Below are 26,627 nucleotides of genomic sequence, written 5' to 3'. Positions count from 1 at the left end.
TCATAAGTTATAAAAATGTCTAACCACTATGCAATACATCTGAAACTAATATAAAATAATACTGAATGTCAAAATATATAAATAAATAAAATGAGGCTTTTAGGGTGGGACCTATTCTAAAAAAATAAAATGTCAACTTCCAAGCTCAATCATCACTCCTTCTGGATTATGTAATTTACTTCAAAAATGAATGACTAAATCTCCAGTCCACATTTTCCTCAATTTTCTGACTACCTTCACATTTCTGTCTATATAGCAAATAGATGCTTAAAATAATATGATGTCTCAATACTACACACACACACACACACGCACATACACTGCCAGTGTGGCATACTTTCTATATTCTCTCTCTCCTACTCTCCACAACACCACTCACATCATATTCTAAGTGAGAAACCTAGGAGTCACCCTCAATACTTTCTTCTACCTCAAAGTAATTACCAAGAAAAATTGATGCTATAATTCAGCTGTATGTCACTTTCTCCATTCATTTCTAGGTTCATTTCACTATTTAATATAGTCATTCACTATACGAATCACTGGGCGTCATCTCATGACTTCTTCCTACTTTCCTTTCCCCACATCTAACCTATTTGATTACAGCTGAATGTCTTATTTTTCTAAAATTCTAAAACTGATAGTGAATCTCCTGCTTAAAATATTTACTAGATAAAATAAAAACTGTTTTTCAAATCTCCTTGGCTTTGCAAATCTTCTTTGCCTGTAATTTTCTATCCATCTGACAAAATAACCTACTCACTCCCCAAAACACAACTCAAACATACTTTGAAATCCATTTCTGACTACTGTCATCATCACGCAGAATCAATGAGTTGCTCTTCTAAAGTTTTAGTGTACTTTCTTTAGATATAATAGTATCATTGTTTACCTATTTGTACCTTCCACCAACGTATTCACTCCTTGACTCAAGACGCTTTGTACTGTTCATCATCTTCCTTTCCAAAGCATGGAGTAAGTGTCCAATCAATATTCATTAAATGAATAATAGTAATAAATACCAATTACTGAGTATTAGCAAGTGTCAGGTACTATGTGTGTGTGTATATATATAGATATATATATATACACATCGCATTATAATCTCACAATAATATGTTGTAGACATTATTATTCATATTTTAGAGATTTAGCAGAAAGCTATTTAAGCTTAAAATGGCAAAATAACTTGCCCAAGGTCATAGAGCTAGTATGTAAAGCAGGAAATTACAGTGTGATTCCAAAGCCTGAACTCTTCACCACTAAACCATGAATAAATCCAAGAATGCTTTATTTATTTTATATAGTTCCTAAAATTTAACATGAATGACTATGACTTCACTGTAATAAACTCACTAAAAACAGTATAAACTATTTTACAATCAAGCTTAAAGATATCAGATGCTCTTGCTAAGGATATTGAATCACTATTTAAACAATAAATAAATATTTTCAACCTCTTCCTCATTTCTTTTATCACACATAATTTTGTCCACTTATCCTTTAATGATTCAATACTTTGCTCCCATTTCTTGGCATCTTTCTTACTTCCTCATTGCAACCCATAATTTTAAAATTGGAAAAGTTTTCTTAGAAAATAAGAAAAATGAGCACCAGACTTTTGATGCAGTAACCATAACACAAAATAATAATTTTTTTGAAGGAGAAAAACATATTTAATTTGTGCAAGTCTTCCTAAATCTTGGTTTATCCTCAAATTCAAGCTCTTTCAAGGCCACTACGCATTACTAACTGCAGGAAATTGCCAAGTGCCTACTATAATGGCAACCAACTAAGTAATTTAATAAATATTAAAGACTTACAGTGAAAAGTAAAATATTGAAATTTTTGCATCACAAATAATGAAACAATCCAGCCATAAGACAACCATTAATAATAATGTAATAACAGGCTTTAAAAAATAATCACAAAAGACTATATATTATTTCTGTTTATTATGTCTTTCTTTATTACTAATCTTTTAGCATATTCTTACTTATATAAAACTATGTTTTTCTACTTGAGATCTATTTAAGATTAGTGAATTTTATTTATGTAATCTATTAATTCAGGGTAAAACCTAATTTATAAGTTACACCTTTAAATTATAGCTTTTAGAATTCTAACAATTTTGATAAATTTATATATAAAGAAAGAAAAGTGATAGCTCTATAGTTTTATTTGCAAACAGAATTTAAATAGCATTTTAAAATATATAATTTCAAGTTATATCCATTTGACAGAACTTCCAAAGAATTAAAATTTTCAATTTAGGTTTTCTCAGAAATACAAGGCAAATTTTCATATTTTTTCACATAATTTTTAAACATTGTTTTCATAAGTAAGGAAAAATGAATGAATAAATAAGGTTTTATATCAATAAAGAGCCAAAGTATTGGCGCCACCTAGTGATACTTGACTGTTTTTTAACAGATAAACTAATATAGCAACTTTATAAATTTTGCATTACTACATCAAAAAAATTCAATAGAAACAATTATTAAATGTTTTTGCAAATTAAATACTTCATTAATGTTAAGGAAGATATTTTAAAAAAATTTTATTGCCAAAGGCAAGATATAGTCCTGTGAAAAATATTCAGGTTGAATAAAGTTAATATTTGTGTTTTTTAGCCTGACCGGTGGTGGCACAGTGGATGGAGCATCGACCTGGGATGTTAAGGACCCTGATTCCAAACCCCAAGGTGTCCGCTTGAGTGCAAGCTCACCAGCTTGAGCATGGGGTCATCAGCTTTTGTGTGAGATCATAGACATGACCCCATGGTCATTGGCTTGAGACCAAGGTCACTGGCTTGAGCAAGGGTAACTGGCTTGGCTGGAGCCCCAGCCCTTTGGTCAAGGCACATATGAGAAGCAATCAGTGAACAACTAAGGTGATGCAACTATGAGTTGATGCTTCTCATCTCTCTCTTTTCTTCCCACTCTCTCTCTTTCTCTCACTCAAAAAAAATATTTTTAACATAAGTTTGCAGTAGACTAGAAGCCATAATATATTCAAAAGATATGTTGAACAACATTGTGTATACAAATAAAATATAACTCAAGGAATGATAAATTTAAAAACTCACAACCATTCATTAAGATATGTTCATATTATTATATATTATATTTTGTTATATCATCAGAAATGCTTAAATCCAAACACACTAGTGTCTACTTGTTTAATTACAGCTTTAAAACTTATTCTTCTAAAGCAATAGGATAAATGAGTGTTGGGCAGATAAAATATATTATGCTCACTTTGTTAAAGATGGCGCTGCCCACCTGGAAGCCCATCGCCCAGGTTATATTAATGTGTGTTGGGGGCAGGCTGTGGGCAGGCAGGATCCTTGTAGCCTGGCGCTTGGTTTTAGGACTAAGCCTTTCCCACCCTTTTTGATGTGGGGTGGTACAATCCCATCATGCCCCAGATAAGTGACTTTGTATTAGAGATTTCTCTATTTTGTATATTGGATTAAAGGTTTTGATTTCTGCATTATAAAGTGGGGTAGACCGGGAGCTTGCTCTCTCGGTTCCTGAGATGAGCATTAGAGGAGAGAGCAGAAAAGGAAAGCAGAGAAAGGCCACGTGGAGAAGACCAGGAGAAGCAGCCAAGATGGTGGAGTGCTGAGTGAGAAGCCAGTTTGTGCAGAGTTTGTGCAGGAAGAAGGAAGGAGATAGGGAACAGAAGTGAATAAGTCTGGTGAGCTAGAAACCTTTGATTCTAGGAAACTTGAATAAGTCAGTAGCTTTGTGAGCACTGAATGAGTGGGTTTTGGAGCCCAGTGTGTGTTTTTATTTGCCAGCCAGGTGCAAGCTAGGATTAGAGATGATGGCCCACCAGTTTTTGGCTCCGTTGTTTCTTTACCGACTGTTCGAATCCAATGCGAACCTGCATGGGCCAGGCGGCTGTGATGATGGCCCTGGCTACTGGCTTCACCATGAGAAAAAGAGAAAACCTAAGGATTCTTTGTCTAAATTCTAATTTTGAAATTAAACTGCTCATTTTTCCAATCTGTAATCAATTCAATAGAAAAACATTAGCAAATATTATGTATTTCACTCCACTAACTATAGGTATAACAAAAAATAAAACAAGCAAAATGAAAATTTCCTTTCCTCTAAGAACAAATGGTTTAATTGGGGACATAAGTTAAAGATTTTTTAGGCCTGACTTCTGGTGGCACAGTGGATAAAGCGTCGACCTGGAACGCTGAGGTCTCCAGTTTGAAACCCTGGGCTTGCCCAGTCAAGGCACATATGGGACTTCCTGCTCCTCCCCCTCCTCTCTCTCCCCCATTCTCTAAAATGAATAAATAAAATCTTTAAAAAAAAAAGATTTTTTTAAATTTCATATACAAGAAATGTTATTCAAATTAGTCATAAGTTCAGACAAAAGAAAATTAAACTTACATAACTCTTATATGCAATAATAAAAAGACAAGTAATCAATTTTTCTTACAAGTCAATAATATAAAGAGAAATAATCTGGCCCTGGCCGGTTGGCTCAGTGGTAGAGCGTCAGCCTGGCATGCAGGGGACCTGGGTTTGATTTCCGGCCAGGGCACATAGGAGAAGCGCCCATCTGCATCTCCACCCCTCCTTCCTCTCTGTCTCTCTCTTACACTCCCGCAGCCAAGGCTCCATTGGAGCAAAGATGGCCCGGGCGCTGGGGATGGCTCCTTGGCCTCTGCCCCAGGCGCTAGAGTGGCTCTGGTCGAGGCAGAGCGATGCCCCGGAGGGGCAGAGCATCACCCTCTGGTGGGCAGAGCGTCACCCCTGGTGGGCGTGCCGGGTAGATCCCGGTCGGGAGCATGCGGGAGTCTGTCTGACTGTCTCTCCTCGTTTCCAGCTTCAGAAAAAAAAAAAAAAAAGATAAATAATCCAATTTTAAAATGGGCAAAGGATTAAACTAGATATTTCTCTAAAAAAGATATATAAATGGCCAATAAGGGCATAAAACATACTCAAATCATTAGTCATTAGGGAAATGCAAATCAAAACCACAATATGCCACCTCCCACACCCCAGGACGGTTATCAAAAAGACAAAAAATAGTAAGTGTTGCAAAGATGTGGAGAAATTGGAGACTTTAGGCTTTGTCAGTTGTAATATATAGTGTTTCTGCCTTATAAAACAGATCCACAAAAAATAAAACATAATTATGATATTATCTACAGTTTGAATCCCAGGTATATACCTAAGAGAAATGAAAACATTGATCCAAAAAAAGGACTTGCACACTGATGTTCATAGCAGCCTTATTCTTATGCTCATTATTTTTTTTTTAATAATTTTATTTTTTTAATGGGGTGACATCAATAAATCAGGATACATATATTCAAAGATAACAAGACCAGGGTATCTTCTCGGCATATTTTTATGCTTCCATTTAGCACATTACTATACTAATTATTTTTATTCTTAGCCAAAAAAGTGCCCATCACCCAATAAATGGATAAAAAAAAATGTGGCAAGTCCATAAAATAAAATACTCAGCCATAAGAAAAGTAAAATATTGATATAGGCTACATGAAAAACATTAGCTCAAGGGAAAGAAGCCAGGCACAAAAGGACAAATATTGTATGATTCCAGTTATATGTAAGGTCCAAATAGGCAAATCTATAGAGACACGAAGTAAATTAGTGGTTGCCTAGAGCTGGGATGATTGGAGGGCAGTGGAATGACTGCTAATCGGGGTGAGGTAAATAGTCTGAATTGACTGTTGATGGTTGCATAACTCTCTGACTATACTAAATCATTAAATTGTATACTTTAAATGAATGAATTATATATGTGAATTATATCTCAATAAACGTGACTTTTTTAAATTTACTTTTTAAAAATAATTTTAAAAAGTGAACTTTGAGGAAAATTAAATAACATGGGGAAAATATATGTTGAGAAACAAATCTGAAAGCGCTATACCCCCTCTTCTAGCATGTGTGGTCATTTCTCCCTCATAGGGAGATAAAAAAAAAAAAAAAGAGAGAATGCCCTGAATTAACCAGACCTAAAGGGTTCAGAGAAAGAACTTTGTAAAGATATAAAAATCATAGAGGAAAGCTGAAGTCTAGTAAACCAAAAAGAGAAGTATGAAAGGGTCAATACAAACCAGTAATCTGAGATCCTGGTAGCAACAGAAAGAGCAACGGGCTCTGTATAAACAGTTTCAATGAATTACTACCTATACTTAATTTTTATGTATCATCTATTGTAGAAATTGGTGTATCTGCTGAATTTAAAAAGTCAAAAAATGAAGTGAAGCTACTCAGCCTATCCCACATCAAATTCATCAACTTTCCCAAGTCATATTTCCTTTAGCTGCTCTTAATGTGTGGGAGAGGTACTCAAAAATGGTATTTTTCTCTAAACTTTAATGCTAGTCACTTCTCCTTGCTCTTTTTCCCATCCCTGAGCTCCCAGTATTAACATATTTCTTCATTCCGTTTACTAGCTACTTTCTTTGTTCATAGCAGCTATTAAAAATTCTGCAGCTCAGCGGTAGAGCGTCGGCCTAGCGTGCGGAGGACCCGGGTTCGATTCCCGGCCAGGGCACACAGGAGAAGCGCCCATTTGCTTCTCCACCCCTCCGCCGCGCTTTCCTCTCTGTCTCTCTCTTCCCCTCCCGCAGCCAAGGCTCCATTGGAGCAGAGATGGCCCGGGCGCTGGGCATGGCTCTGTGGCCTCTGCCTCAGGCGCTAGAGTGGCTCTGGTCGCAATATGGCGACGCCCAGGATGGGCAGAGCATCGCCCCCTGGGGGGCAGAGCACCGCCCCTGGTGGGCGTGCCGGGTGGATCCCGGTCAGGCGCATGCGGGAGTCTGTCTGACTGTCTCTCCCTGTTTCCAGCTTCAGAAAAATGAAGAAAAATAAAAAATAAAAAAAAAATAAAATAAAATAAAAATTCTGCAGCATTCACACATTCCTTCTCATATTTTTATTTCTAATCATCTGCATTTGAACGGCTAAGACTATAAAGGATACACAGAATAAGAGTCAATTTCCTGACATTATCTAAAATTAAGGATCAAGCATTAAGACAAAAGACAAAAATACCATCAGAGAGGCCATTTTTTCCCACATGCATTTTTTCTCCTTGCCTAGAGAAATCTCTCATGATAAGGGAGCAACAAGAAAAGAATAAGATCTAGATATGTGTGCTTGAGAATGGGCCCTGAGAGTTACACACTTCCTCATCCTACGACTAAGTGCTAAATTTAGGAGTGATTATACCAGATGGGTTTGTGACGCAGAAAGAAAACCTATTCCTCCTTTCCTAGGCAGCAGTTAGGAAAGTGGCAAACCACATGGTTCACCGAGCCTTCATCCAAGTCCAGCATAAAGCAGGAGCAGTAGAGTGGTAATGATTGTAAGAACTTTCAAATAGAACTAAGAAAATTCTATATTTTTATCACCTGATCACTAAATCTCCACCTCAGTGACCTATAGACACATGTTGAAAGTTTTCTGGGGTTTTTTTTGTTGTTGTTGTTTTGTATTTTTCTGAAGCTGGAAACGGGGAGAGACAGTCAGACAGACTCCCACATGCGCCCGACCAGGATCCACCCCGCACGCCCACCAGGGGCGATGCTCTGCCCACAAGGGGGCGATGCTCTGCCCCTCCGGGGCGTTACTCTGCCTCGACCAGAGCCACTCTAGTGCCTGGGGCAGAGGCCAAGGAGCCATCCCCAGCGCCCGGGCCATCTTTGCTCCAATGGAGCCTTGGCTGCGGGAGGGGAAGAGAGAAACAGAGAGGAAGGAAGGGGGGGGGGGTGGAAAAGCAAATGGGCGCTTCTCCTATGTGCCCTAGCCGGGAATCGAACCCGGGTCCCCCGCATGCCAGGCCGACGCTCTACCGCTGAGCCAACCGGCCAGGGCCGACTCATGTTGAAAGTTTAGCTAAAAAATCCATATTACCGCCTCAGCATCCATCTTGTGTGGCCAGAGAAAACCAAGTACATATGATCTCACTTATATGTGGCATCTAAATGAACAAACAAAATTAAAACAGACCCATAGACACAAAAAGCGAACCGGTGCTTGCCAGAGGTGAGGGGGTGTTGGAAGACTAGGTGAAAGAGGTGACAGGAGTAAGAAGTACAAATTGGCAGTTACAAAATAGTCAGTGGGGATGTAAAATACAGCATAGGAAATACAGTCAATAATTTTGTGGTAACTATGTATGAAGCCAGGTAGGCACTAAAAATATTGGGGGGGATACTTTGTAAAGTGTATGATTGTCTAATCACTATGCTATATACCTAAAACTAATACAAAATAATATTGAGTGTAAACTGTAATTGAAAAAGTAAAATAAAAGTTAAAGCTTATTGGCTTAAGTAAAACAGATGTCTTTTGAGTTGATATTAAATATAATATTATATTTACATTTTATCCCATTTTGTTTTTTTATTTTTAAGCAAGAGAGAGAAAAAAAGAAAGAGTCAGGGATACACAGACAGGAAGGGAGAGAGATGAGAAGCATCAACTCATAGTTGTGGCACTTTAGTTGTTTATTGATTGTTTTTTTCATGTGCCTTGACCAGGGGGCTCCCGCTGAGCCAGTGACCCCTTGAGTAATCCAGAGACTTTGGGCCCAAGCCAGCAACCTTTGAGCTCAAGTCAGTGACTGTGGGTCATGTCTGTGATACCACGCTCAAGCTGGCAACCCTGCACTCAAGCTGGTGAGCCTGTGCTCAAGCCAGATGAGCCCGTACTCAAGCCAGTGACCTCAGGGTTTCAAACCTGCGTCCTCAGTATCCCACGTCAATGCTCTATCCACTGTGCCACCGCCTGATTAGGCACGTTTTATTTAGTTTAAAAAAAAAAATAAGTCCATGTTAAAAATTGACTTTGATGTTTATGAAATATTTTTCTAGAAAGTTTGTGTCTTAAATATATTTTCCAGTAAAAAAGTCAGTGTTTCTAGATGTTAAAAAATGTCTTTATAAATCTGTCAAACTAAAGAATGCTAATTGCTTACATCTTAGGTTTCATCTGAAATTGAGGTTTTAAGGGTCAAAATCTCAATATGAGTAGGAAATAATGTTGCAGTGTTTCAGAAGAACTCTAACATCTCAAAAGATTTGAAATTCCATGGGAAGCATTATAGAATAAATGATGAAAAACTTCTAGCATATATTGTATGGGTAAACAAACAATAGTTGTAAATTAAATGAATAGTCAGGGCTAGAGAAAGCCCAGGATGGTCGACTGGTTCTTCCCAGCTGCCCAGCATCATCATAAAACTGGGCTAGATAAAGAAATTTATGAGCTGAAATTATTGAAAAGAGTTATTTTACACTGTTCCTAAGGTTTGGTAGTCACTTCAAGAAAACTCCAAATAGGTCAGCTTTCTTCCACGAATTTCCAGAATACAAAAGACTTTAGAGTTCATTAACTGTCACCTGGAGATTTTGTTTATTGGAAAGAACATCAAATAAAAGCCACTCACCAACCTCAATGGAAGGGAATTTATCAGGTGTCTAACCATGAATGAACATCTACCCCTGCCTTCAGACATCAAACACTCAAGAATGTGAAGATGCCAACACCAGAGGTAGGCAGCTGTCCCAAAGCATCAACAAGGCCTGTATATCTACAAATTGATATTGAATTCAGAATCCACTTATTGGATTATCTTTACCTCTCTGATGATGATATTAGTCATAATAATAGTTATATTGTTCTTTGAATTTTTCTTGAAAAAGTCAATTTGTCAAACTCATACAAAAAGAAACAGATGATCTAAATAGGCCTATAACTATTAAAGAAATTAAATCAGTAATTAACAACCTTCCAAAACCAGGGCCACATGGGATCATTGATGAATTCTACCCAATATCAAAGGAAGAAATTTATAATCTCTTTCAGAGGATACCAGCATTACCCCCACAATACCAAAATCAAATAAAGACATTACAAGTAGACTACATAGCAGTATCTCTCATGATTCTAAATTAACAGTTTTTATTCTATATATTTGAGATGTATACTTGTTATTCTATAAAAATTATTATACTATTATTGTAATTTTTCTAATATTTCTGTAAAGAATATTTTCATTGCTCATTAATATTCAGGGGAAGACTAAAAAAATCAAATGCAGAGAAAACTGAATAAAATAGTTACTGATTTTTCAATTTAAAATCATTTATCCTTACCCTAGTAGATCCATTTTTATAATGTTATCCTATAATATGCAAGTTTTTAAATTTAAAATATAATATTATATTAAAGGGAAAAATTCAGGGTTTTATTTGCCTACAAGTTCCAAACATGCTACAAAAATATATATATTTAATTCAAAGTTGGGGGGGGTTTCAGTATTTTCCCACAAGGATATATTATAAACAAATTAGGTACAAAATCCCAAAAATGTTTCATATAGGCAAAATGTAAAACCGTGTGCACTGCAAGATAATCGAGTCTTCAAGAATGATCTCCCCTACTTTTCTATTTCTATAAAACAAAAAGGGGTTAGTCTGTAAACTATCAATAGAGCATTAGTCTTTACTGAAGACTATTTTTGACAACTTGTATTAGTTTCCTGTGACTGTACTAATAAATTACCACAAATGATGGCTTAAAGCAACAGAAATTTATTCTCTCAGGTTTTATATGAATAAATATACATTAAATTTTCAGAACAAGGGAGATAAAACTCTTACTAGTCTTACTAGGTACTAATCAGATTACGCCAAAAATATTGTTTAGTTCTTGTATCACATGGTTTTCAAAAAGAGAAATTCACAAACTAAAGAAGATCCCTTGAAAACTTCAAAGAAAAATAAGTTACCATGAAGTTAAATAATATTAATCCTTACTAGAAAAGATAAAAGGAGATTGAAAAAAATGTCATAGGAAAAGAAAGAATAAGTATGCAGCAGGAAGGCAAATTTAAGTAAGTTTGAAAAGGAAATTGTAGGATACAGTTGCCCGCTACTGAGTTCTTCATCACAAGAGGTATTCAAGCGAGACGGTGATCATTTAAAAGAAATTTTAAGTACAGTTTCTTCCACAATATTCAATGAGTGACAACTAGCTACAGTAGATCTAAGAGTACTTTAACCCTGTCATAACATTCAATAATCTTTAAATCTAGAAAGTAGATGAAATAGCTACTTTTCAACTTACCTTTTTTTTCTCCTCTAATATTATTATTTCATAATATCGTGGAAGGTGTAAGCAATAATTTTTCTGCTGATCTTTCTTGATGTTAATATTTTCACAAAATGGTGGCTTTTTCCTTTAAAAAATTAAAAAAAGAATTGAGGAATTCTCCATTTCAAATACATAAATATTTATATAAGCCAACAGGATATTTTTACACCAACAATTTTTGCTTAAAAGATATGTAATAAGATTATCTAGGTGTGTTAGGCCAACATATTCTAAATTTTGTAAAATTTATTTATTTATTTTGGTAAGTAGTTCTGCATTTTCCAATTCAGAACATTATAGTAAATCTATTCCAATAATGACTCCAAAAAGAAAAAAGGATGTGGGATTTACATCATGAGTTTAAATAAAAAGCTACCAAAAAAGTTTCCTGTATATTCATTTTGCTAAAGTCTTCCAAATTTCAATTCTCTTAATACTTCAGTTATTACTAAAATAATAAGAGAAAATAGTCCTATGCTATTTATGTCATAAAGCAATCAAGAAAACAGCATAAAGATGTTTGAAAATAAAAGGGAAGTTTATTATTATTGAAATTTACACAACCTCAAGAAAGAATACCTAAAAAACATTAATTAAGAGCCCAAGCTTTGGAGTCAGACAGCCTGATGATAATCCATTGTTATCTATTAGCTGTGTGGCCTTAAGCAAGTCACCTAATTTCTCTAAGCTTCAGATTAGATTCCTCACCTAACTAGAAATAGTAATAAACAAGTCTCAAAGTTTCAAAGTTGTAATGATTAAAGTAGGTAATAATATACATGAAATGTTTAGTGCCTTACATACTTGTAATAAGTATACAATAACTGTTAGCTATTATTATTACAAGTATTATATTATAGGCTGCACTGACTATACTGCTATTTTTTTTCCTTTTTCTTTTAAGTGAGACAGTGAGGAGAGATAGTGAGATGAACTCCCACATAAGCCCCAACTGGGATCCATCCAGCAAACCCCGTCTGGGACCTAAGCTTGAACCAACTGAACCATCCTCAGTACTCAGGGCTGATGTCTAACCTAAGTCTAAGTCTAACCAATCAAGCCACTAACTGCAGGAGGGGGAAAGGGAGAGATGGCGAAGAGGGAAGAGAAAAAAGCAGAAGGTCTCTTCTCATGTGTGCCCCGACTGGGGATGTCCACACATGAGGCCAACGCTCTATCCACTGAGCCAGCTGGCCAGGGCCAATATTTTTCTATTTCTTAGACAGAATTTTTTAAAAATCTCATATAAAACATTTCTAGAAAAAGCAGATAATAAAAAAATATAAAAACAAATGATTAAGTTACATAATTACAATTATTTTCTTTGACAATGCTATAATGTAAGTATGCATTAAACTTAATCAATTCAATGTTAAATGCTGACTTCACTGATTTTTTTACACAAAATTCAATATCTGAATGTTTTCAAACCTCAAATAGTTTTATAACTAACAAGTGTATATTTGAAGTATCAGAAGAGCATCTCTACCTTATACTGCATCAAATCTCCCAGAAATGTGTGACTTGTCTCAATATAACAAAAGATTTTTAAAAAAGAGAAAAAAAGGTAGAAAATTTCAGCTGCCAGAAGGCAAACCAAGACAACTTCATATAAAAGATACAGTGAAGGCAGCAAAATTAATGTAAATGGTAGTAACTGTAGTCCAGAATGCAATTAGTATGCATATATTCCTAGAAGCAAAAGTAAAACTACCAATAGAAGAGAATAGGAGAAATAACAAAGATCAAAGCAAAAGCAACATTATAAAACAGGAGAAAAATGGGAGTGGGACAGGACTAGAGAAGTAAAGAGAGCTGTTATAAAAAATACTATTACAGCCTGGTCAGGGGGTGGCACTGTGGTTAGAGCGTTGACCTGGCATACCAAGGACTCAGGTTCAAAACCCTAAGGTTGCCGGCTTGAGCACAGGCTTACCAGCTTAAGCACAGGGTTTCCGACTTGAGTGTCATGTCACAGACATGACCCCATGGTCGCTGCCTTGAACCCCAGGTCACTGCACCAGCTGGAGCCAGCCCCTCCTCAAAGCGAGTATGAGAAAACAATGAATGAACAACTAAAGTGCCTCAATGAGTTGATGCTTCTCATCTCTCTCCCTTCCTGTCTGTCCCTCAATCTAGCTCTCTCTCTCTCTTGCTAGAAAGAAAAAAAGAATACTGTTACATAAAATCAGAGCAACATGACCAGATAGAGTCCTGGTTATACCTGATACTTAGAAGCATAGTTGAATGGATGGAAAACAATTGTCATAGACCTACATACTGTAAAGAAGGTTAATTTTGCTTTTCGTCAATTGAGCCTCAGTAAAAGTGGCAAGCAGGCAAGCAGATAAAGAGATAGATATGTATGCAAACCAACCAAATTGGAAAAAGATGAGGATAATATTAGAATACTGAATAATAAATAAGAATAAAATGAGTTAAAGCATTTGATAGACGTTTTTTGGAAGAAGACACAGATATTAAGTTTAGATCCCACTAGGTTAAACATACATGTTAAAGTTCTAGTGCACAACTAAAAGAATAAAAATACAAAGTATATATCCCATATATAGAAAGTGAAAATGACAATAGAGTATAAATTCCCCAAAACAAGGACCATGTTTTATTCTTTTTATTCTCAGTTACTAAGTTTAGCACCAGCACAGAGCAAGAATTCACTGTTTGTTCAGTGAATAAACAGCAGCCAGGTATCCAACAAGAGTCTAAGCTATATCCACTAACTGGTATAAAGATGTATCTGAATCTGTCTAGCAAACTAATTTGATAGGTAATCATTGTGGGACTTCTTGTGAGAAAACTCATTCATGAGAAAAAGAATCATCAGATAACCTGAACCCTGTTAAAAAAATGATGAAAAAGAATGATAGATTATGAGGATAACATAGTATTTGTAACTCAGCTTTGTCTTCCATGGACCCTTGTCTAAGGTCTTACTGTAAAAGTAGGAGAAAATAAAGACATTTATTTTACCAGAAATTTATTTCCTAGTTAAATTTCATTAATATTACCTTCAACCTACTATTATGGCTCTGATTCACACTGAGAATACCTTTTAAATCTCCCATGCATTCAGAAGAATGAACACCACAGCCAGGGACAAAACGAAGATTTCTGGGTCAACTTCTTCTATATTTTCTCTGATCTTTTGACTGTTTTATAGTTAAAGACAGTATGTTTTAGCACTTAGATACATGGGCTGACGAATTGAACAGGCCTTAGTTCAAGTGTAGCTCTGCCACTTAACAGTGACACCATCTTAAATATGTTATTTATTGTCTTTGACCTACTTTTTGGAGTTTCTATACTGGTTTTTCCTTAATAACAGCATTGGCTGGTCTAAATTATTAGAATACTTCATAATCAAAAACTATATTAAAGGCATACTATTTTTTTTACTTACTGGACTATATCATACTGTCCAGGACCAGGCCCTGACTTTAGAGGTAATTCTAATCTTCTCAAAGACGTGCCAAAATGTATTCCCTTGTATTTTAAAGTTGCGCTGGAAAAATTCTATTAAAAAAAAAAATGAAGATGAGACATAGTTTAAATAAGTCATGAAACAATTTTTAACTTTAAGTCTAAAGCAAAAGCAAGGATAACTTTAATCAAGGCGGTTTCATTGGTAAATGATAGATCTCAAAGTTATTACTGCTGTGCTCATCCCACACCTGGGTCAGCCAGAGAACAGCCTCTCCTTTTATCCTGAACTCAACCAATACGAGAGGGTTTGCTTGCTCTTGGCAGTACAAGGAGCAATCTAAAACCTTAAGAACAAAGAAAATGAATTATTTATCATGTCAAAAATGGAGGAGGCAGAATTGTATGGTTTAAGGAATAGGAAAATCTATTTAAAATGATCTTAATTAAATAAAAATTACATTAATTTTAAAAAATTAAAATTCAGCCTGACCAGGTGGTGGTGTAGTAGATAAAGTATCAAATTGGGACACAGAGGACCCAGGTGCAAAACCCCGAGGTCGCCTCCTTGAGCGCGGGCTCATCTGGTTTGAGCACAGCTCACCAGCTTGAACAAGGGGTCACTTGGTCTGCTGTAGCTCCCCGGTAAAGGCACATATGAGAAAGCAATCAATGAACAACTAAGGAGACTAAGGAGCCGCAACAAAGAATTGATGCTTCTCATCTCTCTCCCTTCCTGTCTGTCTGTCACTATCTGTCCCTCTCTCTGTCTCTGTTACAAAAAAAAAAGAAATTAAAACTCAATTATCAACAAATATTTAAAAAGCTTCTATGTACTTGGTATTAAAAATTATAACATATACATGTAAAGTTTTCAAAGATAAATATATGGCAATAAATTAAATACCACATCCATTTCATTTTATTATTAATGCCTGAGGTCACAATAAGTCTTTTTTTAATTTTTTTTATTTATTCATTTTTATAGAGGAGAGGGAGAGACAGAGAGAGAGAGAGAGAAAGAGGAGAGATAGAGAAAGAGAGGGGGGGGAGGAGCTGGAAGCATCAACTCCCATATGTGCCTTGACCAGGCAAGCCCAGGGTTTCGAACCGGCAATCTCAGCATTTCCAGGTTGATGCTTTATCCACTGCGCCACCACAGGTCAGGCACAATCAGTCTTTTAATGCCAGAGAAATTATCTGTGGCATAAGAATTCAACAATCATCCTTCCTTTACATCCACTAAGAGATATAAAAATTATGACATTAAAAAGTTCACTTTAGAGAAGTTAAAACACCTGGTTTCAATTAAAAACTAATAATTAACAAAGTACAATACAAGCTTTCCTTAGAAGAATTCTCTTCAGTTGACCCAATAACTTCATTTTATTTTATTTAGAAAATTAACAGGTGACATTGATCAATAAGAGGACATAGGTTTCAGGTGAACATTTCCCATTCAGTTGGCTGCCTGTTTTGTTGTCAGTTTCTTTTCTACGCAGAAGATTTTTAGTTTGATATAGTCTCATTCATTTATTTTTGCCTTGCCTTGCCTTGCCTTTGGGGTCAAAAATCATAAATTATTCTCTGTGGTCAAGTTCCATGAGGTTAGTATCTATGTTTTCTTCTATGTAATTTATTGTTTCAGATCTTATATTCAGGTTTTTGATCCATTTGAATTAATTTTTGTGGGAGACAGGCTGTAAACTGACAAAGTTCCTTGTAGTCTAAGGGTTAATTAAGCCAATGGCTAACCCTTTCCCACACCCTCTTTTTGTTTTTTACTCCTTGAGGCTATTTACATACCCTTCCTCTTACTCCTTGTTTGTGGAACTGCTAGTTATAATGTTACACATGATAAAAGGTGATGTACTTTTTTTTAAATTTTTTTATTTATTCATTTTAGAGAGGAGAGGGAGAGACAGAGAGGGAGAGAGAGAGGAGAGACAGAGAGAGAGAAGGGGGAGGAGCTGGAAGCATCAACTCCCATATGTGCCTTGGCCAGGCAAGCCTAGGGTTTTGAACCGGCGACCTCAGCATTTCCAGGTCGACGCTTTATCCACTGCGCCACCACAGGTCAGGCAGGTCATGTACTTTTGAGAAAGGTCCTGTTTATGCCCCAGATATGTGTTTTTGTATCCGAGACTTCCTTGTTTTGCAAATGGCTTTGTTTTCTGCACTATATATATAATAAAGCTGACCAGGGGTTTTCTCCACTCTTGTAGGCCACCAGCTTACAGGAGACCTCCCAATCCCATTTTTTTCCTCCCTGTTTATTTCTTCATTCCCCACTGTTCTCCCTCAGGACTTGGACAATTATAAGTCATGTTGGTTCATGGCAAATTTTTGTGCAAGGGCAAACTGTAATCAAGTTTCATTCTTTTGCATGTGGTTTTCCAACTTTCCCAGCACTATTTATTGAAGAGGTTTTCTTTTCTCCATTGTGTGTTTTTGGCTCCTTTGTCGAAGATGATTTGTCCATATATATGTGATTTTATTTCTGGGCTCTTAATTCTGTTCCACTGGTCTGTATGTCTGTTTTTCTGCCAATACAGTTTGAAGTCAGGTAGTGTGACACCTCCAGTTTCATTCTTTTTCCTCAGGATCTCTTAGGCTATTCGGGATTTTTTATGGTTCATACAAACTTGGTAATTTTTTGTTCTATTTTTTTTTAAATGACATTGGGATTTTTGATGGTGATTGCATTAAATTTGTATATTGCTTTAGGTAAAAGGGCCATTTCAACTATGTTGATTCTTCTAATCCATGAACATGGAATATTTTTCCATTTCACTGTGTCTTTTTCTATTTCTTTCAATAATGTTTTGCAGTTTTGGGTATATAAGTTCTTCACAGCCTTTGTTAAGTTTATTTCTAGGTATTTTATATTTTTTGTTGCAATTGTAAAAAGAATTGTTTTTCTGAGTTCATTTTCCAAAGTTTCATCATTGGCATATAGTAAAGCAGTAGACTTTTGAATACTGATTTTGTATCCTGCTACTTTACTGTATTGGGAGGGGGTTAGGGGGAGGGGGGCAAAGGAGGTATAATGGGGAACACATGGTTGGGGGTGAGGGTGTTATACTGAGTGGGAGACTTGAATCCATGCAAACACAATAAGTTAAAATTAATTTTTTAAAACTTATAAAAAAAGAATAAACTTTCACCAGCAATTAAAAAAAACACTATTAAACATCAGCACTACTTATAGACCTCTCTAATAGAGAATACCAAAGAAAGAAGAGCATTAGCCTCCCAACCTCCCTCAGCTCAGCACACAGCTTTAACTATGACCAAGTACTTTGGTGGAAATGCCCAGCAAAGGTGACCATCTGGCAAGAGAGACATGTCTGGTGGAGCAGGAGCTGTCCCAACAGAAACAGATTTGTTAAATCAGCAGCTTGGCTGAGACAGTCTCTGTGGGTGTCTAGAAACACCTGGAAAGGGGAACTTTACAGAAGGCTGGAAGTCCTCTACATCAATAGGACAAAAGAACACACATATATTTGACTTATTAACATAACTGTGACTCTCTTCATATTACAATCTAATGAAGCCTGGGAAAATCTGTCATATAAATAAAAAGAATTAACCTTATTTCTACTAGGAATATTTCTAGCACTGTAAGTGGTCTCAGTGTGCTTATTGATATGCAGATTCTTTCAAATGAATTGTAATACAAAGAGTAGAAAGGTATTTTCCCCTCTTCACTATGGACATTTAGCTTTAACCCCCTATGAAGCTACAACACTAGAAAACACTATCTGTAGTAGTGTTATTAGTAGGGCTATTAGTAGTAGTGGCATTACTATTACAAGTAGGATATCTAGTTGAAACATGATTCTCAGCTTAGACCGTTGTCAGTCCTAGAAAGAACAGAACTATGACTAAAAATTGAAAGGTCTATCCCCGTGATGGCAAATCTTTTTATAAAAACTGCCCACTTTTGCAGTGCTGGTCAACCTGGTCCCTTCCACCCACTAGTGGGGGTTCCAGCTTTCATGGTGGAATGGTAGCAGAGCAACCAAAAGGCGCGGTGATTGGCCCACCAGGAAAGCTGGACCTCCCACTAGTGGGAAGGAGGGACCAGGTTGACCAGCACTGCAAAAGTGGGCGGTTTTTATAAAAAGGTTCGCCATCACAGGTCTATCCCATCAATCCTCTAGAACACATAGAATATGTGTTCAGCCTGACACGTCCAGCAGGGCAGCAGATGGTAGAAGAAAGACACCATGACATCCACTAGACACCATGACATCCACCAGAGTAGCTGAAAAGCAGCCTGTTCCTTTGGGTCAGTGGTAACTCAAAGACTTTTGCTCCCTACAGAGCTTCAGGAAAAGAATGTCTAGCCACACAATACTTTCTTTTGTTAAAGTATGACCATTTCTCAAATGATATTATATAACATAACCATGAACAGTTTTGATAACAGAAAGAACAAAATTTCTCATTTGTGTTTTACTTTATTTTTACTTAGAAATGAATCATTTCATAATTGTACCGAATTTAGGCATAATCACTAATGAAATACACAAGTGTAGAACTTTGTTCTAACATAATATAGTCGTATTAGATATATTATTTTATATAATTCAGGCAGAAGCACATATAGTATATTAATTTACTAGAGCCTATAGATTTGTTTAAAAACAGTATTTTAAAACAGCATCATTTTGATAAATCATCTTTCACATCATATTTCTATAGTCTAAAAAATACATGTTAAGGTTTTACATTCTTTTAACACAGCATTTCAAGACACTGAGCAAAATTAGGCCCAGGAAGCTTTCTTCAGGTTAATTCACATTGTTGTGAGTCTGTGGTTCAACTGTTAACAATTCTTTAAGTAATCCAGTAGACAGAAAGATTATGTATACACATATACACACCATTCAAGATGTTAGCAGGATCCTTTTCCCGTGTATACACTAAAATTCATTTTATTTAAACTATGAAAATCGACAAACACTTAGCTCATTAACCTCTATAGTACTTAGGGAGATATTCAATCTAAAATTTAATGTAAAAGCCTTTTAAAAATACAGACCAAAAAATGAAAAATAAATTCTTGCAGTCTTAACTCTAAATTATACTCTTTTTATGTCAAGAAATATTGACAATACCAACTTCAAGGTCGTTGTCAACTTAGAAAATCATTAGCAAATAAAATATGACTTAATTAAAGCAAACTCAGCATAGAACTGCATTAGTTTAAGTGAATGTTATAACATAACTTGAAGAAGAATTATTAACTGTCAGTCCCAATGACACTGAAATGAATAAAGTGGTTATGCAACTTTTCCCCCAAGTCATTTCCATAATTAAGTATGGAAATAGAATTTATGAAGAATTGTAAGTCCCAAAGTGCATCAATTTAAACACTAATGGCTGCTTTTCAGTGTCACAGCACACAGGTAGTTCCCAGCATGTTATCATTAGCAAATATGTCAGTGTCATAATTCCAACTGCAAACTTTGCTTGTGAAATTCAACTCTGAAAAGTAAATATCTAATGATGACTTGAGCTATTCTAGAACAAACAATAAGGAGAGAGAGAAGCTAAATTTCATAATTCAAATGTTATACAAAATAACATATTAAAGAAAAATTTTTTATCCCTGGTCTGGTAGCTCAGTTGGCTCCCAATACCCCAAGGTTGCAGGGTCAATACCCAGTCTGGGCACATAGAATCAACCAACAAAGTTGATGTTTCTCTCTCTACCTTTCTTTCTTTCCAAAATCCATAAATAACTAAATAATTTTTTTAAATACCTTTAAAGAAGTTCTCTTTACACATTAAATATAGCTGAAACTGGCCCTGGCCAGTTGGCTCAGTGATCGAGCATAGGCCTGGCGTGCAGAAGTCCTGGGTTCGATTCCCGGCCAGGGCACATAGAAGAAGTGCCCATCTGCTTCTCCACCCCTCCCCCTCTCCTTCCTCTCTGTCTCTCTCTTCCCCTCCCGCAGCCAAGGCTCCATTGGAGCAAAGATGGCCCAGGCGCTGGGGATGGCTCCTTGGCCTCTGCCCCAGGCGCTAGAGTGGCTCTGGTCGCGGCAGAGCGACCCCCCGGAGGGGCAGAGCATCGCCCCCTGGTGGGCAGAGCGTCACCCCCTGGTGGGTGTGCCGGGTGGATCCCAGTCGGGCGCATGCGGGAGTCTGTTTCTCCCCGTTTCCAGCTTAAAAAAAAATATATATATATATATAGCTGAAACTTATTTATTGGATAGAGTCTTATACAACTTTCCATTTCAGAGTTGCTTCTATATTTAAGCTATATAAGACAACTACAGAAGATGTTATTCACAAATCCAAGAAATAACCACAATAATTACCCATCAATTAGACTATTTTCTTAATTTTCTATTAATATTCACATCTGAAAACTAAGCTCACCCAGCATTATCAGAAATTTGGGTACATTTGGTTTTAACATTAGTATCCTGTCAACTTCACAGTAGTCTGAAAGGAACCTATGGGTTTTTTCTGCCAGAAAAACAAGAAAATGAGCTACTGATGAAAATCGAACTGCCTTTTGACCCAGCTATCCCACTTTTAGGAATATACCCCAAGGACACCATAGAACAGCTCGAAAAGGAGAAATGTACCCGCATGTTTGTGGCAGCATTGTTCACAATAGCGAAGATCTGGAAACAGCCCAAGTGTCCGTCAGAGGACGAGTGGATTAAAAAACTTTGGTACATATATACTATGGAATACTACTCAGCCATAAGAAATGATGACATCGGATCATTTACAATAACATGGATGGACCTTGATAACATTATACGGAGTGAAATAAGTAAATCAGAAAAAAAAACTGAGATGAATCCATACATAGAAGGGACATAAAAATGAGACTCAGAGACATGAACAAGAATGTGATGGCAACAGGGGTGGGGGGTTTGGGGGAGAGGGGAGGGGGTGAAGAAGGAGAGAGGGGTTAGGGGAGGGGAGGGGCACAAAGAAAACCAGATAGAAGGTGACAGAAGACAATTTAACTTTGCGGGAGGGGTATACAGCACAATCAAATGTCAAAATAATCTAGAGATATTTTCTCCCAACATATGTACCCTGATTTATCAATGTCACTGCATTAAATTTAATAAAAAAAATAATAATAAAATAAAATAAAATAAAATAAAAACCTTAAAAAAAAAAAAAAGAAAATGAGCTACTGAGATTTTTCACCTTATCTGTAGTCCTTTTCTCAAATTCGAGATGAAGATTTCAGAAAATATTACAATTCAATTCAAATTTAACTTTGTGGAATCTTCTTGCATACTAAAAACTTCATCTTTATATATAAATCTATTCTTTTATATAATGTTTTCTTAAATTATGTCTAGATATTGATTCTAATAAATACAAGTTGAATGGACTCAATAATTACTAAAATAAATCATCAAATAAATTGCATTTATTAAAATTGTGAGATAAATTTTAGTTTGGTCTTCTATTAATAATAATTTAGCCAGAGTGAAACCAAATGTTGTGTGTCAAACTAATGTTTATCTATATGCAAAAAGGTTTTATACATTTGGGGAAGCTTGGAGGCATTATTCTGGCCTTGACATTATTTCAAAATAAACAAATAGCATACATAAAAATGTAATTTTAAAGCAATAAAATTTTGAGATATAAGTTAAGAGTAATAAGAAAATTGTTTAAACCACTATGTATTTTTTTGTTCCTTTCATGTCTCATAATTTTTGTTGAATACTGAACATTTTAAATGATAGAATGTGGAATTCTGGAAGTCAGAATCTTGCTTGGCCAAGAGGTTTATGTTTGTTTGATTGTTTAGTGATTTTCCTGGACTAATTTTTTAAATTTTATATTAGTCATGTGGGTCTACTGAAGTCTCAGATCAGTTATCTGAGTAGTCAGGTAATGCTTAGACAGAAATACCTTGAACTAATAAATGTCCATCCTTTGCAAAGGTGCTCAGTGCATGTATTGAGGCACACCTTCAACACTCAAGTAGACAGTTTAAAGTTTACCATAGCCTTCAATTCCAGCCTGTATAGAGTCTCAAGGTCATATAGAGGTAAGAGTTTTGTACCTTCTTTGGTGTGTGTGTGTGTGTGACAGAGACAGAGATAGAGAAAAAGAGAGGGATAGGGACAGACAGACAGGAAGTGAGAGAGATGAGAAGCATCAATTCCTCATTGCAGCTCCTTAGTTGTTCATTGATTGCTTTCTCATATGTGCCTTGACTGGGGTGGGAGGATTTTGTACCTTCTTAAGTCTGTTTTCTGCAGTGATGGGTTAGCAATCTGTAACTACTTTCAGAGTTTTATAGGATTAAGAAATAAGTAAATATATTGAGGAAAATGGAAGCCAGGTTTCTCACTGTGAAAGAAGGGAGTTAAAACAGAGAAAGAGAAAAAGAAAAACTAGAATAAACCTGTGGTATTGAATTGAAATTGAAGGTATCAATATAAACTTGAAGTTTTAACAGACAGATAGAGAAGAAATAAGTATATATTTCTAACTTGGTCCAGTGAGGGGCCTCAAAGCAATGACAAAGCAGTAGCAGTGCATGTACCTAGTGCCCTGACATTGTTTGGAAATACGATTTTCCATTAAGTGGAAGTAGGGCTTCTTGAGGAAGTGGCTGGTTCCAAGGCTGGGGCAGGGAAAACGAGGAGGTGCACCTGAAATGTCTCATCGTGCAGAAGGTAAGGAAGTGCTCAAAGAATGACGGGGTTGTGTCAAAAAAGACACAAAAAGCAGTTTGAAAGGGCTCCCAACAGTCAAATCTGAGGTAACTTAACTTCAAAAAAATAATAATAAGTAATAAATTATAATCCTTTGAGTAAAACAGGATTTCTGAATCCAGACTGACATAAATATATAAATGAGAAAGAAGATAGTTCTTTAAAGGGCCAACAAATAAATGTGAAAAAGATAAAGTTAGAAAATCACCCTTTGATAAATATCACAGTAAAATTGATTCAGACATCATCAATGGATGTTAAACTAGTGAGAGTTTGGTGAACAATAGAATATATACTTATTATTAAAGTTACTCTCCTAAAATATTTATAAGTTTTAAAAAATAGTAACTTTACTGTAGATAAACCTGGAAGACACCACCTCAAGTTAACATCACCAAATACAGGATAACTATACATCCTGTGTTTTTTATGTCATACATTGAGAAAGATACATTGCTTCTGTAGTATTCCTGCCAATAAACTTATTCTAATAATAAGAAAATAAACACAAACCCAAAACTGAGATACCGTATAGTCTACAAAATAAATAGCCTATACTCTTCAAAAAAGTTACAAAAGACAGAGAAAGACAGAACTGTTCCAAATTAAAAGAATCTAGAGACATGACAATTAAATTCATCATGGAATACCAGATTGGACTTTGGACTCAAAACAATTTTTTAGATCATTGAGGTAATTAGCAATATTTTCAAAAGATCTATAAATTAAATAATAGTATTATATGAATGAAAATTTTCTGATATTGATAATTGTATTGTGGTTACAAAAGAGACTGTCCTGTTCTAGGGAAGTTTACATTGAAGTATTTAGGGGGAAAGAGCATCATGTCCTAAATGTACTCTCTAATGTCTTAATAAAAATAATATAAATGTATAAGGAGAAAAAATGGTAGAGCAAATATGATAAAGTAGTAACTGTAGGACTGCAGTCAATGATATACAAGAATTCTTTGTATTATTCTTGTAACATTTCTATCAGTCTAAAACTATTTTAAAATATAAATTAATTTTTAAAAAGAAAATAATTGGAGGCCCTGGCCGGTTGGCCCAGTGGTAGAGCGTCGGCCTGGCGTGCAGAAGTCCCAGGTTCAATTCCCGGCCAGGGCACATAGGAGAAGCGCCCATTTGCTTCTCCATCCCCACCTCCCTCCTTCCTCTCTGTCTCTCTCTTCCCCTCCCGCAGCGAGGCTCCATTGGAGCAAAGATAGCCCAGGCGCTGGGGATGGCTCCTTGGCCTCTGCCCCAGGCGCTAGAGCGGCTCTGGTCGCGGCAGAGCGATGCCCCAGAGGGGCAGAGCATCGCCCCCTGGTGGGCAGAGCGTCGCCCCTGGTGGGTGTGCCGGGTGGATCCCGGTCGGGCGCATGCGGGAGTCTGTCTGACTGTCTCTCCCCGTTTCCAGCTTCAGAAAAATACAAAAATATATATATATATATTATATATATATATTTAATTCAAGTATGACAAAATTTTAAGTTACTATATATGTGATGGAGTATACATGGCTATCTGTGATATTTGTACTATTAAATGCATAATAATATAAATAACAACAAAAAAATTTAAAAAAACTTTTAACGATTCAAAGGCTCTAAGAGCAAAAAAGGTCTTGGTATAACTACTGCCACAAACCAAATAGTTTCTGAAGGTGCTTGAGCCTAAGCCCAAAGTTGGAGACATAAACAAACTATTGGGAGTGAGGATCAAGGCGATCCTGAGAGTACCTACTCTTTGCCCAAGGTGTCCCTTCTGTCTCTCCTTAAATCTACGCTTAATTTTTGCCATATTTTTTCACTAGGAATACTTCTTCCAGGTATAAAAGTATGAAAATATAATAGATTCAAAGCACTATCTATTTCAGCCTTCTAATTAAGTAAAACCAGACATATCATCCATCTACATTTATTATTTGTATTCATGGATAATGCATACATTTCAACTGGCTGAATGAAATATTGCTTCAACTCTGGTCAGGTTTAAAATGTAAAACCTGGATGAGATGGAGCTGGTACATTATGTTTAATATAGTAAATCAGAGAAATTCCTTATATTTTTTACAATCGTTTGTGAAATATTTTCAGATTCAAATGCTTTTGTAAATAAAATGTCCTTTTCCACTTTTGAGGTCATTCTTCTTTTTTTTTTTTTTTTAATTTTATTCAGTGAGATGAGAGGAGGCAAAGACAGACTCCTGCATGTGCCCCGACAGGGATCCACCCAGCAAGACCACTAGGGGCCGATGCTCTGCCCATGTGGGACAGTTCTCCGTTCCTTAGCAACTGAGCTCTTGGTACCTGAGGTGAAGGACACGGAGTCATTCTCAGAGCCGGGGCTAATTCACTCTAATTGAGCCACGCAGGAGGGAGAGAGAGAGAGAGAGAGAGAGAGAGAGAGAGAGAGAAGAGGGGAAGGGGCAGAGAAGCAGATAGGTGCTTCTCCTGGTTGCCCTGACTGGGAATTGAACCTGGGACATCCACACACTGGGCCGACGCTCTACAACTGAGCCAACTGGCTAGGGCCACTTTTGAGTTTAGGAAGAGCATCTATGTATTCCATATAATTCCATATAATTATACATTATAGCAGAGACTGCCGGTAGGTTAAACTTACTTCCTCTTCTTCCTAGATTGAATAAGACTATAGTTCCAGCCTCCTGGGAAGTTAAGTGTGTCTATATGACTGAGCTTCAATTCTCAGGCCTGGCCTCCATCCTCTTTCCCCTTCTGCCAGCTGAATGTAAATGACAACGAGGCCCCACAGTATGACCGTAACACAAATAAAGTAAACTTGTGTCCCTGAATCTCTACATGGGGGAACATCCCTTAACAAATATTACCCCTACAATTGAGGAAAAAAGAATTTCTTTTGTATTAAGCCACTAAGGGTCTATTTGTTACTGCAGTTAGTGTTACTTTAACTAAACATGCATAATCATAAATAATTTCCCAACTGTCAATATGAAATGCTTTATACTTACAAATTGAGGTTTATAGTATGCTGGACCTAGTGTGCTATCAATAGCAGGTGGAATATCTTTCATAATACTGTCATCCTCATTAATATGATAACCACATGACTGTCCACAAGAGGGAATTGAAGGAACAATAGTTCTGAAAACTGAAGGTGACCTTGAAATTTTCTGTAAGAAAACATTTTACATTATTTACTCAAAGGCAAGAAGAGAAGAAATGAAGAACCAAATATTAAAATTTACTAAAAAGCAACTATTAATTATTGGCTTAATGAGTTTCATAATATAAACCAAAAATGTTTGTTTCTTA

At 36.2% G+C, this 26,627-nt stretch overlaps 1 protein-coding gene across 1 annotated transcript in view; it reads right to left on the bottom strand.

Moving 5' to 3' along the window:
- STPG2 (sperm tail PG-rich repeat containing 2) overlaps nt 1–26,627 on the bottom strand; it is a 154,503-nt gene that overhangs the window by 81,055 nt on the left and 46,821 nt on the right. The window contains exons 3-5 of the mRNA XM_066233073.1: nt 26,324–26,485; nt 14,587–14,699; nt 11,139–11,250 (exon numbers count right to left, since the gene is read on the bottom strand). Of these exons, the coding sequence (XP_066089170.1) occupies nt 11,139–11,250; nt 14,587–14,699; nt 26,324–26,485 (387 nt within the window). The remainder of the gene's footprint in view (nt 1–11,138; nt 11,251–14,586; nt 14,700–26,323; nt 26,486–26,627) is intronic.

The sequence above is a fragment of the Saccopteryx bilineata genome, chromosome 5, assembly GCF_036850765.1.
Source record: "Saccopteryx bilineata isolate mSacBil1 chromosome 5, mSacBil1_pri_phased_curated, whole genome shotgun sequence".
Classification (NCBI taxonomy): Eukaryota; Metazoa; Chordata; class Mammalia; order Chiroptera; family Emballonuridae; genus Saccopteryx; species Saccopteryx bilineata.
This window is presented reverse-complemented; position numbering and strand designations above follow the sequence as displayed.